The 13,055-nt window shown below is 41.4% G+C and overlaps 1 protein-coding gene across 1 annotated transcript; it reads right to left on the bottom strand.

The window, feature by feature from the left end:
* Positions 1 to 6,120: 6,120 nt before the first annotated feature.
* On the bottom strand, positions 6,121 to 9,159 carry LOC126989071 (uncharacterized). Its single transcript, XM_050847645.1, has 5 exons — positions 9,067 to 9,159; positions 8,303 to 8,567; positions 7,740 to 8,075; positions 7,235 to 7,513; positions 6,121 to 6,910 (listed from the first exon to the last, which is right to left on the bottom strand). Exons 2-5 carry the CDS (start codon positions 8,447 to 8,449, stop codon positions 6,299 to 6,301), a joined length of 1,374 nt encoding a protein of 457 aa, XP_050703602.1. The 5' UTR covers positions 8,450 to 8,567; positions 9,067 to 9,159; the 3' UTR covers positions 6,121 to 6,298.
* Positions 9,160 to 13,055: the final 3,896 nt, after the last annotated feature.

Below are 13,055 nucleotides of genomic sequence, written 5' to 3'. Positions count from 1 at the left end.
CTGGGTTGAACTAACTAACTAAGGGGGAGCATACACATCTAGAAAAATTCCATAACAGTTTTATTGGTAAGAAATGTCAGTGACGTCACGTAAAGCGCACAATAAATCTGAGTCTCGTTCGGGAGCAAGAACTCTAACAATACAAAATAAATAACAGTACAGCCATACACGTATACAACGCGCAATAAATCCGTTCCGTGCAGCGCGTTGCTTTGCCCATAAGAATGCTTGCAGCTTACATGTATACGACGCGCCACAAATAGGGTACGCTCAGCAGGAGTCCTTGTCACTCACCGGCGAGCGTGGCTCCGCTGAGGCAGGAGCAACTTAAATAGACGGGTGAAGACACGAAGCGCGCCCTGGCCCGGCATGTTCACCTAAACCCAACCGTACCCACTGGGTCCTCTGCAGAAAAAGGGAGCCTCAGCTGACGTCCTTGGACATGTTAAGATCTAGAGGGACGTCAGATAAGGAAGAAAAATCAAGTATACTTAAGGCAAATGATTTCGAGTTGCAATACCTCAAATTATGAACCGAATGAGGCAAGATGCACCGAGTTTTTACTGATATCTCTTTTTTTCTGGCTTTCTCTTAATGGAAAAATATGAATTCCCGAACCGAACTCAGCACCTCAGTAGAGAGTTTAAGTTGCTATCGAAATGATTCCCTCTCGGGGCCCACGCTGCGAGGAGGATTAAAAACGTGCCTTGGCCCTATACGATGCACCCAGCAAGATTCGTGATTACATTTGTGTATGGCTGGCTGTGTATTTAAATATTTTTCTCTGTATATTACTATGTATATATGAGACTCTATATCATTCTATTTACCTGTTTCTGTTTATTATTATCTATCATTTTGTATACGTTTCAACTTATCTATTTCTGTTTACTTTTCAAACAATCACTTATATACAGCTATCTATGAAGAGTCATCCATCTCGCTAAACGTCTAAATTCATGTTCTTAACTTTGGGGCAACATGCGTGGTTACATACAAAAAAACTCTTGATTAAACTAATAGCTACTACTCACGGTTTTTGTTGGCCAACTACACTTTCTTCGCCTATAAGCATGTTGCGAACCTCTTTTCAGCACTTGGTATGTCTTCCTATACTGTAAAATAGCGAAACAATACAAAAATGGCCCTCGTAACCTTTACTACATAGGAAGAAGTAAATGTTAAGGGTTTTCGCAACTGTCAAGGCTCATAAAATTGTCAAACAAAGAGCAAGAAGTCGAACCGGGAATGTACAAATACTATAAGAAACAAAGTCTATAACCCCGACACATTTAAGGTACAAGTAATTAGAGGTAGAGGAAAAGGTAGAAACAAAATCAATGCAATAAACTTGGTCTCCCTAATTAAGAGAGTCGAGCAAAAATATATGTTTCTCCACAGGCATGCGATGGTTTATCTAACACCAACTCCCCACTGGTCAACAAGGGAGAGAGGCCCTAAAGAAAAAAAAATAGGTAATTTCGATACTTTTTCTCTTGACACAAACAATGAGGTCAAGGAAAGGACTTCAACACGTGCCCACTACCATTTGCATACCTTGATCTTACGTAACAAACAGCTTCGAAGTGATGCGATTCTGGTGAGTGACGAAAGAACAAAAGGGAAGATTAGACGACCCGTGAAAAAAGTGGTACGATATTATTGAACAAACGACCCTGCACACACACACACACACACACACACACACACACACACACACACACACACAATCAAGGCCAGTCATTTGAAGATTTAGCTGACGTTTCCGTGTGTGTGTGTGTGTGCTGTCACCACGACGTGTGTAGTGAGCACGTGTAGAGCCTTCAAGGACGTTCTCGTATCACATGGACTCATCTCTCCCGAATGTGACATAAGGGACACGCCTTTCACGGGTCGTAGGCATAAGTCGATAAAACTAATCACACTCATTTATAATTTGTGTGCTTGTTGTATTTTAAGATGTTTATTTTCCTACCACTCTGCCCCTACATTTCTCTTGTTCATATTCTCTGGTCCTTTTTCTCCTCTTTCATCACTTTCATCTTCATTATCACTCTCCCGGCGTTACAGGTGTCTGGGGGCTGATGAACAGGTATCTTACAGTGTCCTCACTCCTCCCTCTCTACATGCTTCGCCTCCTATAATAATAATGAGGCTAAGAGTGGACTTGGACATCTTTATTATCCTGGAAGTGTCTGGTCAGCGGGGTTAACTGTGCGCCATTCCTCCGAGGAGTGCGTGGCCTAACGCATTGCTGCTATTTCGCTATGGCACGCTGAAAATGTTTTCGCTCTCTTTTATTTGCCTCTTCCACATTCCAATGAGTGTCGAAAGAGGCTACGACGCATCCTGGTAATTAACACAGACACATGATAAATTCCGTGTGTGATATCATCTCGTGGAAGTCATCTTACTCATCGCCCTTCTCTTTAACGCTACGAAACATGGGCAGGGAGGAGGCTGATTTATGAACGTGCTAATCAGGATGGAAGCTGTTTTGACCCACCTAAAAACCGCGCGGTGGACGATTGGATATTGGAGAGAGACAGAAACGTATGCTGGTTAACCACACCACACCACGGAACGAAGGACGCCGACACATCTTATATAATCAGAAGGGAATTGTACAGACCCATCCCCCCGCTGAGCGAAGGTTAGGATACAGCAGGAGAAGCGAGAAGGGATTTTTTTCTTGACTAAGCGTCACGACACAACCATTAGCTTAGCAAATCGCAACATCTCTATAAAAACAAAACTCTGACAGGAACACGAGCCGCCATTAATCACACAAGGTCGATAGCATTCCCTTCTTCTTAATGTAGACACGATACGTAACTTGAATTCGTCTTAGGAGGCATAAGGACGATGGTGTTTGTGTTGCTAGTAGTGGTGGTGGCTATGGTGGTGGTGGTTGTAGGCCTGGATAATGGTGGTTGTTTTCATTGTTATGGTGATGGGGATGGCGGCTGTTGTGAATACTGTTGTTTTTGTTGTTGTTTGTTTACAGCAAGGGAGGCAGTTCAAGGGGTAAAGACAAACAATATATAAATAAAAAGGTCTCTATATGCACCCCGAAAAAAAAAAAAAAAAACGAGGCCAGGAGAGTCAAGTGATGGTGGTTGTAAAGTGTAATTGTGGTGATGGTGTGAGGCGAGGAAGTGTTAAGTGTCTTGTGTGTAGTGTAGTAAACGTAAGGAAAAAAAAGGAGGTGCCGGTAATGAGGGTTTAGTTATTAGTGGTCGTGATGGTCGTGGTGGTGGTAATCGTGGTGGTAGTTATGGTGGCCCTGGTGGTGTTTATTACAGTGATCGTGAACAATAATAGTGGTGATGAAGGTAGCGGTGGTGGTGGTGGTGGTGGTGGTGGCCCTGGTGGTGTTTATTACAGTGATTGTGAACAATAATAGTGGTAATGAAGGTAGTGGTGGTGGTGGTGGTGGCCCTGGTGGTGTTTATTACAGTGATTGTGAACAATAATAGTGGTAATGAAGGTAGTGGTGGTGGTGGTGGTGGCCCTGGTGGTGTTTATTACAGTGATTGTGAACAATAATAGTGGTAATGAAGGTAGTGGTGGTGGTGGTGGTGGCCCTGGTGGTGTTTATTACAGTAATTGTGAACAATAATAGTGGTAATGAAGGTAGTGGTGGTGGTGGTGGTGGCCCTGGTGGTGTTTATTACAGTGATTGTGAACAATAGTGGTAATGAAGGTAGTGGTGATGGTGGTGGTGGTGGCCCTGGTGGTGTTTATTACAGTGATCGTAAACAATAATAGTGGTAATGAAGGTAGTGGTGGTGGTGGTGGTGGTGGTGGCCCTGGTGGTGTTTATTACAGTGATCGTGAACAATAATAGTGGTAATGAAGGTAGTGGTGGTGGTGGTGGTGGTGGCCCTGGTGGTGTTTATTACAGTGATTGTGAACAATAATAGTGGTAATGAAGGTAGCGGTGGTGGTGGTGGTGGTGGTGGTGTTTATTACAGTGATTGTGAAGAATAATAGTGGTAATGAAGGTGGTGGTGGTGGTGGTGGTGGTGGCCCTGGTGGTGTTTATTACAGTGATTGTGAACAATAATAGTGGTAATGAAGGTAGTGGTGGTGGTGGTGGTGGGGCCCTGGTGGTGTTTATTACAGTGATTGTGAACAATAATAGTGGTAATGAAGGTGGTGGTGGTGGTGGTGGTGGCCCTGGTGGTGTTTATTACACTGATTGTGAACAATAATAGTGGTCATGAAGGTAGTGGTGGTGGTGGTGGTGGTGGTGGTGTTTATTACAGTGATTGTGAACAATAATAGTGGTAATGAAGGTAGTGGTGGTGGTGGTGGTGGCCCTGGTGGTGGTGTTTATTACAGTGATTGTGAACAATAATATTGGTAATGAAGGTAGCGGTGGTGGTGGTGGTGGTGGTGGTGTTTATTACAGTGATTGTGAACAATAATAGTGGTGATGAAGGTAGTGGTGGTGGTGGTGGTGGTGGCCCTGGTGGTGTTTATTACAGTGATTGTGAACAATAATAGTGGTAATGAAGGTAGTGGTGGTGGTGGTGGTGGTGGCCCTGGTGGTGTTTATTACAGTGATCGTGAACAATAATATTGGTAATGAAGGTAGTGGTGGTGGTGGTGGTGGCCCTGGTGGTGTTTATTACAGTGATCGTGAACAATAATAGTGGTAATGAAGGTAGTGGTGGTGGTGGTGGTGGTGGCCCTGGTGGTGTTTATTACAGTGATCGTGAACAATAATATTGGTAATGAAGGTAGTGGTGGTGGTGGTGGTGGTGGCCCTGGTGGTGTTTATTACAGTGATCGTGAACAATAATAGTGGTAATGAAGGTAGTGGTGGTGGTGGTGGTGGTGGTGGTGTTTATTACAGTGATCGTGAACAATAATAGTGGTAATGAAGGTAGTGGTGGTGGTGGTGGTGGTGGTGGTGGTGTTTATTACAGTGATCGTGAACAATAATAGTGGTAATGAAGGTAGTGGTGGTGGTGGTGGTGGTGGTGGTGTTTATTACAGTGATCGTGAACAATAATAGTGGTAATGAAGGTAGTGGTGGTGGTGGTGGTGGCCCTGGTGGTGTTTATTACAGTGATCGTGAACAATAATAGTGGTAATGAAGGTAGTGGTGGTGGTGGTGGTGGTGGTGGTGTTTATTACAGTGATCGTGAACAATAATAGTGGTCCCTGCTGACAAAAAGTTGTAAAACCGACGTCCTTCTGATGTCCACAGCCGCGGACGTTTCTGTATACGACTAGGAGGATGCGGACGAGACCATATCCTGTCCGCAATCATCCAGATCCTTCTAGCGTCCGCATTAGTAGACGATTTTGCATCCGCAGTCGTCTTAATCCTGCCAACGTCCGCAGGTGACCGCATTTATTAATTGTTCAAAATATTAATTAAATAATTATTTACTTACCCAATTATTTTTATTTACTTACCTAATAAATTCTATTAAATCCTTTAAATTCTTATTTCCCTTTTTTTTTTTACATGGGGATATTAATTGAGAATCGTGTGAAGACGACGTCCATTCATTTTTATTTTATATATACACACCAGTATGAAAACAGAATGTAATATCTTATTGTACCTGTAATTTCATGTAGTTCATTACTATCTCAGTGTATATATAAGGTGCGTACGTATACGTACAGTAATTAAAGCAAGTTAATTGGCGTGCGTAACTTTGACAGCTTTATTAACAACTTTCTAATTCTAAACTCAAGTTGCAGCCAGCACTACCCTAGCTTGACATACATATATGTATATAGAAAGTTAATTATTTTGCTTGCCTTGGCATAACGTACACATAAGGAACCTAAATATAACTCAATATTAATTGTTCCATATACACCTGCATGTTTTGGTCTGTGTATTAATGAGTATAGTAACACACACACACACACACACACACACACACACACACACATATATATATATATATATATATATATATATATATATATATATATATATATATATATATATATATATATATATATATATATATATATCTATATATATATATATATATATATATATATATTTTACCCTTAATGTATCTGTTACAGTCATCAAAAAAATTACAGTCCATGCGATTAGCATATGTGATTACAGAAAATAAATAGTAAATGATAGGTGGCGTACATGTATAATAGATTATATAGCAGAGAGAGTTACATATTTTTTAAGCTGTTAATTAAGTATGAGAACATGCTTAGTTAGTAAGAAGTAAGGTGGAATTATACTGTGATTACATCGATCACGTAAAGAACTACATCAGGGCAAAAAATATATTTTTATTCACTCAGTATCTATATATACTTTGTTATTCAGTGATTGATTCTTCATCGTCCGAGTACCGTTCATCTGTAGCCCTGTCGGTATCATTACCACTCGACAGCGGTACGATACTTTCCGCATCGTTGTCGATATAATCGGGTCACTTTCTCCCTCGTCTTGACCAGTCCCATGCCCTGACGTTCCTGGTACGTCCGACGTGGACGGTGTGCTTGTGTTTGGTGCTGTCGTTTTCTTGGGTCGCGCCGTGTTACGGAAGCCTGATCTGTCACTTTCTTTCCTTAATGCCTCCGATAAATGAGCGTTCACCGTCGACTCGTCGACTTGGCGTTTTATGCTCATTGTCGCCTGAATCATGCGCACAAATTTCGGCATTTCAGACTCCATATTTCTCTTAGATTTGGAGTAGCCCTTCAAACAGAAGTGCACCCAGACATCTCTGGGTGCTAAATAATGTAGGAGTTGGCGGATGGAGGGGGTCAGGCCACCTTTTCCCGACTGAGGCTTGGGCAACGGGCATAGCTGAACTAATGCCTTCCTCAGTGCCAACCGGTGAGTTCTCATTGGCTCTGTCGATGCATTGCCAAGAAAGTAGTGCCTGTGTTTTGATACGAGCTGCAAAACAATTATGAAGGAAAGTAATTAAAGATGCACCTAAATGAACAACATTTGAAACTAGGAAATATAACTTTATATGTAGCACTTCAGCTAGCAAAACCATTCACACTCAATGGCAGTTAACTGCAGTAACGACAGGAAAACGTACTATAGCCACTAAGTTAGATCAGTCTTTGTTGAATATGCAATATTAGCGAAGTATTAAATATTTGTTACTCTTAGTGTTACTCTATATATTACATGTAGATACCGCTGAAAAAAAAAATGATATAATTATTTATTTAATAGCAAAACCTGACCGAATATATAAAAAATACTTACACTGTCGGGTGTGCTAGCAGGAAAACCGAAGTATGTTAGCACTTCATAGGGGTCCTTTGGAAGGACAGGCACAAATCCGGTAGGGAGAGGTGTCTCACCGTCAGTCACCCGCTGCGAAGGTCCTGGAAGTACTGGTTGCAGCTGTTTCTGAAGGTTATCCACAGAAGTTTTCACTTTCTCAAATTTTTTGCTTACTTCCTCAAATTTTTTGCTTACATGTTTTAGTACGACATTCAAAATTTCTTGTATTTGTTGTGGCAGCTGTTTCTCGGGCAGGACCTGAAGAGAAAGGCATATGTCAAGTAGGTGTACTGGATAACTGAAAAAAAAAATTACAGACTGATTTAATTTTAAGGTAAGTAATCTTTACAAGTTGTTTTCATGGGTCTCCAAAGGCACCTAGGACGTATAGGTCTTGAAGGACATATAAGAATGAGTATGGGTAATGGTTTTACGTTCGAAGACTTGTACAAAAAAATTAAGTATAAAATAGCCCAAGACTCACTTCTACGTCACTGGGTTCTTCATCAGACGTACTGGGTGTATCTGCTCTAAAGACGTCAATGGCGTCTCGTCTGCCTTCAGCTCTGTTGACATCTTGAGAACTGGCCAGAGGTAATCTGACGACCTCCCTCTCGGCCGTAGAACTGGCCATAGGTGATCTGACGACCAGGTCCCTCTCGGTCGGAGAACTGGCCAGGGGACGTGATCTGACGACGTCCTCCCTCTCGGGCCGAGAAATGGCCAGAGGTGATCTGACGACCGGCCTCTCGTCTACCTCTGTAGCACCAAGCGGGGCCTCCGCATGTATTTTCTTTGCAGTTTCGTGAGCTGTACCAGGCTGTTGGATAATAAGCAAAATGAGAAACATAAACGTAATTAATTACCCTAGAATCTATTTAAGCGAGTCTATTTTTTTCTCGACAAGTAGTCTTCCTGTGTTTTATAGAAAACATATGCTGCTCCTCGTGTGTACGTGTGTGTGTTGGGGTGAGAGTACATAAATAGGCCATGTGAAAGAAATGCTATAGTGGAAAAAATCACATACTAGTTCTCTCCATTACTCACATCTTTTTCAGTTGGACGTACTGCAGTTTTTTCTTTAGCAGTTTCTTCTGCATTTGTTTCCATCGTTCTTGCCTTCCTTTTTCGTTCCTTATCACATTGCCGCAACATCGCCAAAGCCTGACTTTCGACATTTTCACTTGATACCATTTCGTCGACGACGTGTTGGCACTCCTCGTAAGTTTTGTATTGGCCAAAGATGACTCCTGGTTCAGGCAGCCAATGTGGTCCAGGGTTGCTGTCGTTTTTGACGAGTGTGGCGATTCGTCTGGAAAAAAAAAAAAAGAAATAGGGAAATAGATTGGGTACCTATGCCAGACTTTATCTATCAGTCTATTTATGTCTCTATCCATCTACACACACACACACACACACACACACACACACACGATCGCGGAAAATGGAGAGTGAATGAGAAATATATTAAGTGAATGGTGGAAGAAGGGAGAAAAGGTAAAAGGGGAATAAGAAGAGGCAAGAAATAAAGGAGTAGAAAGGAAAAAAGGAGTAGTGGGAAGGCCAGCTAGAGGTCAGCGCGGGGTCACGTGTGAGACACACACACACACACACACACACACACACACACACGCACACATGCAGTGTCTATCCCGTGGATTTTGCTGTGACTGCCAATTAAGTGTACGTTATAGCTCTGATAGCTGGTACGTACGTACGTACGTACGTGTGTATGTGTGTGTGTGTGTGTGTGTGTGTGTGTGTGTGTGTGTGTGTGTGACGTGAACATATAATTGTTTATTAAACCTTACTTGCAATCATAATCCTGCTGCGGCGGATACCAGCACACAAATGAACAATCTGCCTCCTTCTTGTTGAAGTCCTGAATTAACTCTTTTTCTTGGCTCTTCGCAAGATGACTTCTAATTCGATCCATTTGATAGCACTGTCAGGGTGCTCTGAGGCCAGTCTTAGGAAAGTCGAAGAGGAGAGTATTCGTGCTGTAAGGAAATTAATAATTAATTACCATTGTAATGGCGTTGCAGCAGGTCTTGGTAACAGGACACGGTCAAAGGTATGAATGGTAGTAAATTAAAGTGTTTGGATATGATTGATTTGAAATGTTTATTTCTAATATTATCCAATATTATTAATATTATAGCACAAACTGTTGGGATAAGGAAAGTGGATAAGGAAACAGCTATATACTAACCTTCCCACCAGAACTGGTGCTACATGACGTTAAGGAGTGCTTACAACGGTCGGATTTGTTGATCATCTCTTTGTCTACCCTGCTGGTACCATGACTTCGTGAAGCCAAACCATCCTGCTGAAGATTACGTTCGGGGGATGAGAGTACCCTATCGACTGGCAGGCTATATAGGCCATAATTATCAAAAAGAAATGCTATAGTGAAAGAAAGATCTCACATCAGTTTTCACCACTCACAGCTGTTTCACTTGTACGTGGACGCAGTCTTTCTGACGTAGCCGATTTTTCAGCATCGGTCAATGTCCTTTCCTTAACTTTTCTTTCTTTCGATTTGATGAGATCTGTACGGTAGACTGTGCTTTTCTCTTGACAGAGCCATCAGCCGCATGTCGCTTTGCCATCATCTGGGTAGTAGTAGCTTCTTGTTCACAATCACTGTGAGTATTATGTTTAAGGACGAGGTATTCTATGCACTGTTCATAAGTGGTGTATCGACCACGCAGGCAACTGAGCAGAAGGGACCCAATGTTCTCTCTGTTGCTGTCCACTATGACGAGTTTCCTGATTGTCTGCAACAAAAAAAATCTTTAATGAGACTGGCTTATGTTATATATATATATATATATATATATATATATATATATATATATATATATATATATATATATATATATATATATATATATATATATATATATATATGTACCGCTGGTACATTATTATTACTATTATTATTATTATTATTATGATTACTATTATTATTATTATGATTATTATTATTATTAACATTAGTATAACACAACTGCTGAGAAGGTGGGTAAGTGAAACAGCATATATACTAACCTTCCCACCGGAACTGAAACATTGTGGGTCAGTACGATGTCGTTTCTCGAGTTGTTTTCTCACCTGGACACTTCTTTGGGACCGCTTGGATGACATATTTTCCTGCAGTTGCTTTAATAGACTACAGATATGTAATAGAAATTATATGTAAACACAGATATATGCTTAGGATCAGTTACGCTATAAGGAATATGTAACCCATAGGTTAATCACCAATGTTGGATCAATACTTAACATATTCTTTGGTCATGCATTGATATAATCACTTTAACTTATTCTATCTCAGATGGTTCAATACATACTAAGAAACATATACATCTTTGCATGCATACATTACTAAGAATGAATGCTTTAACTGCAAGTCTCATGATACAATGCATTAAATACTGAAACTTTACAATCTTTATCTGGCCAGCCCTCAAGCCCTTCTAAGTCTATGCGCATAGCACGCCTCAGAGTCTTGACATAAGTAACTGATAATGTTACGTACGATACATTAGTCCGTACTACCTTAAAGCATCCAATTACATCGGATGGCACAGGCTCCTTGAAGAAGGGTTTCGGGTCAAGGTATTTTATAGCATGTACCATTTTACCGGCAGGATCTACTTTAACTATGTCGAAACAGGATTTCGAATCCATATCGACATAACTGTTATTAGGTCTCTTTGTGGCAATGTGCTGGTCTGTTTTTTCCTCCAGATCGCACTTATCCTCATGGCAGGCCTTCTCTTCTAAACATCCTCGTTTGAGAGAGACTATGGGTCTATTACCTGATTTTACATGTTTCTTTAATTTCCCCAAATAATTCTCGAATGGCCATGCGCTGACAGCATCTAGTGCTCCAAACTTTTTAGCAGCACGAGGTAGGTGAAGCATGGCGTGGACATTGTACACCATAAATGCTGTGCCATAAAGTTTAATACAGTCTTTCACAAATCCTTGGAGCAGTAATTCCGAAAGGTTCAAGTAATGACTTAGTTATCATCTACTAGAATACTGCAAGCCACATTGAAGCTACATAAATGCTTGTAGTGCTTTGAGGAGGCCATAAGCCCGTGAAAAGCAATTTTCCTGCATAAAAGCAGCAACTGCCTTAACTCGGTGAACTTATACCTCTGTAGTTCAGTTGTTGGCCTCGCTTTCCTGGCGAAACAGTTGGGAATTTGGTTTTGTATGGCTCTTAGTCTGTTGTCCAACATGCTCACCATACTTGGGGACATGCGGCACATAACACGGCCTTCCCCTCCCTTTCTAGGGCCCTCCACATTCCAGCTAATGAGTTTCCTCATTGTACAACCAGCCTGGTGCATAAAATCTATTAAGTCCTCGACCATGTCGAGGGGCAGCATTTCAAAAACTGAATTTCCTTTGTGGTACTGTGGTTGCTGCCGCAGTCTAAAAGATTCGTCTGTTCGTAGATCAATGGAGTTTGTCTGAGTCCAAATAAGTCTTTTTCCATCGTGTACTGCCCAACAAGTACACTGGTCACACCCATAGCTCGCATTAAAGGTAACTACATTTTTGGCGAGAGCTCTCGCTGGGGCGTCACATATTACGTGACCTAATTTAACTTGATATCTTATTCCATCGACCTCAATTCCTGATCGTAGTAGATCTGCAAGGTCTTTTATGGCCTCCTCCAAGTACTCAAGTGTCTGTGGTTTATTTTTAGATACTCCAATTACTGCAGGAAAGACTGTTCTGGGTCGAATATTACTTATTTGCATAAGTAAAGGCCAAGCAGCGATACCAGAACTTTTAAATAAAGGTATCCCATCTAAGTTTTGGGAGATAGTAATTTTAACTGTGATCTTACTTGTAAGGGATACCTTCTTAGTATCGATTTTATTTGGCTTTCGACGCCAAAGTAATAGTACTCTACGCCTGAACGCGTAAAAATGCCATTGCCCATTGCCGCGCCCCCAGCTATACTTGTTAAGGTTCTACAGTCAAGTGGCAGTGTGTGCAATGATCCTATTCCATATTTAGACAGAGCACGCAATATTCTGTTTGTAGCATCTCGCGTTAACTTACATTCGAAATGAATGGTTCGTAATTCATCCCATAATGTTCCTGGAGCATCTCGTCTGAGTACAGTCACGTCTACACTGTCAGAGTGTTCATCACTATCGGTATAGTCATGCACGATCAGTCCCTCTAGCCTCTCTAGCTTTGAAATACTCTCTTCATCGGAGGTCTCGCAAGGGCCAAGGCCCAACTCGCTGTTTCCTGGGCGACTAGGCCCATGTAGCACATTAGTGACATTACTTATTGCAGAATCAGTCTTGCTGGGGCCATTTAACATGTCAAGGGTTTGGGGAGGTTGTTCCATAGATGCGTCAGATAGAGGTGGGTCGCTGCTGTCTGTAAACTCATGAACACTACTTTTATAATTTCTATAAAATTCTTCTTCGCTTTCTGAGGGCAGCAGCGGATCTCGAATGCCTTGAATTACTGGTATTTTCTCTTGCAATAATTTTCTTCTTTTGCGAGCCCATTGTGCTTTCCTACGATTTCGCCTTTCTCTCGACTTCTCACGCCGACTTTCTATGGGATCCGTGTTATATGATGGCTCGTAGTCATCATCACTGCTGCTGTATGTTATCATTATTAGAATATATTGTGCATTACCTGAATGAACAGTAATGTGCGAAGTGTATTACAATATCTCCAAGCACAAGCAAGCACTCCAAGGATCGTATCACCTCAAACCTGAAACAATAATAATAATAATAATAATAAT

The sequence above is a fragment of the Eriocheir sinensis genome, unplaced genomic scaffold (assembly GCF_024679095.1).
Source record: "Eriocheir sinensis breed Jianghai 21 unplaced genomic scaffold, ASM2467909v1 Scaffold1040, whole genome shotgun sequence".
In the NCBI taxonomy this organism is placed as follows: Eukaryota; Metazoa; Arthropoda; class Malacostraca; order Decapoda; family Varunidae; genus Eriocheir; species Eriocheir sinensis.
Note: the sequence above shows the minus strand (reverse complement) of the source record. Positions and strands in the feature narration are given on the sequence as shown.

What these genes read in the sequence shown, in the direction of transcription:
- LOC126989071 (XM_050847645.1), bottom strand. Translation starts at nt 8,449, where the DNA reads ATGGTATCAAGTGAAAATGTCGAAAGTCAGGCTTTGGCGATGTTGCGG. An exon ending in AAGAACCCAGTGACGTAGAA is followed by an intron (nt 7,514 to 7,739) that starts GTGAGTCTTGGG and finishes CTTTCTCTTCAG; the next exon opens with GTCCTGCCCGAGAAACAGCT. An exon ending in CTGCTAGCACACCCGACAGT is followed by an intron (nt 6,911 to 7,234) that starts GTAAGTATTTTT and finishes ATTGTTTTGCAG; the next exon opens with CTCGTATCAAAACACAGGCA.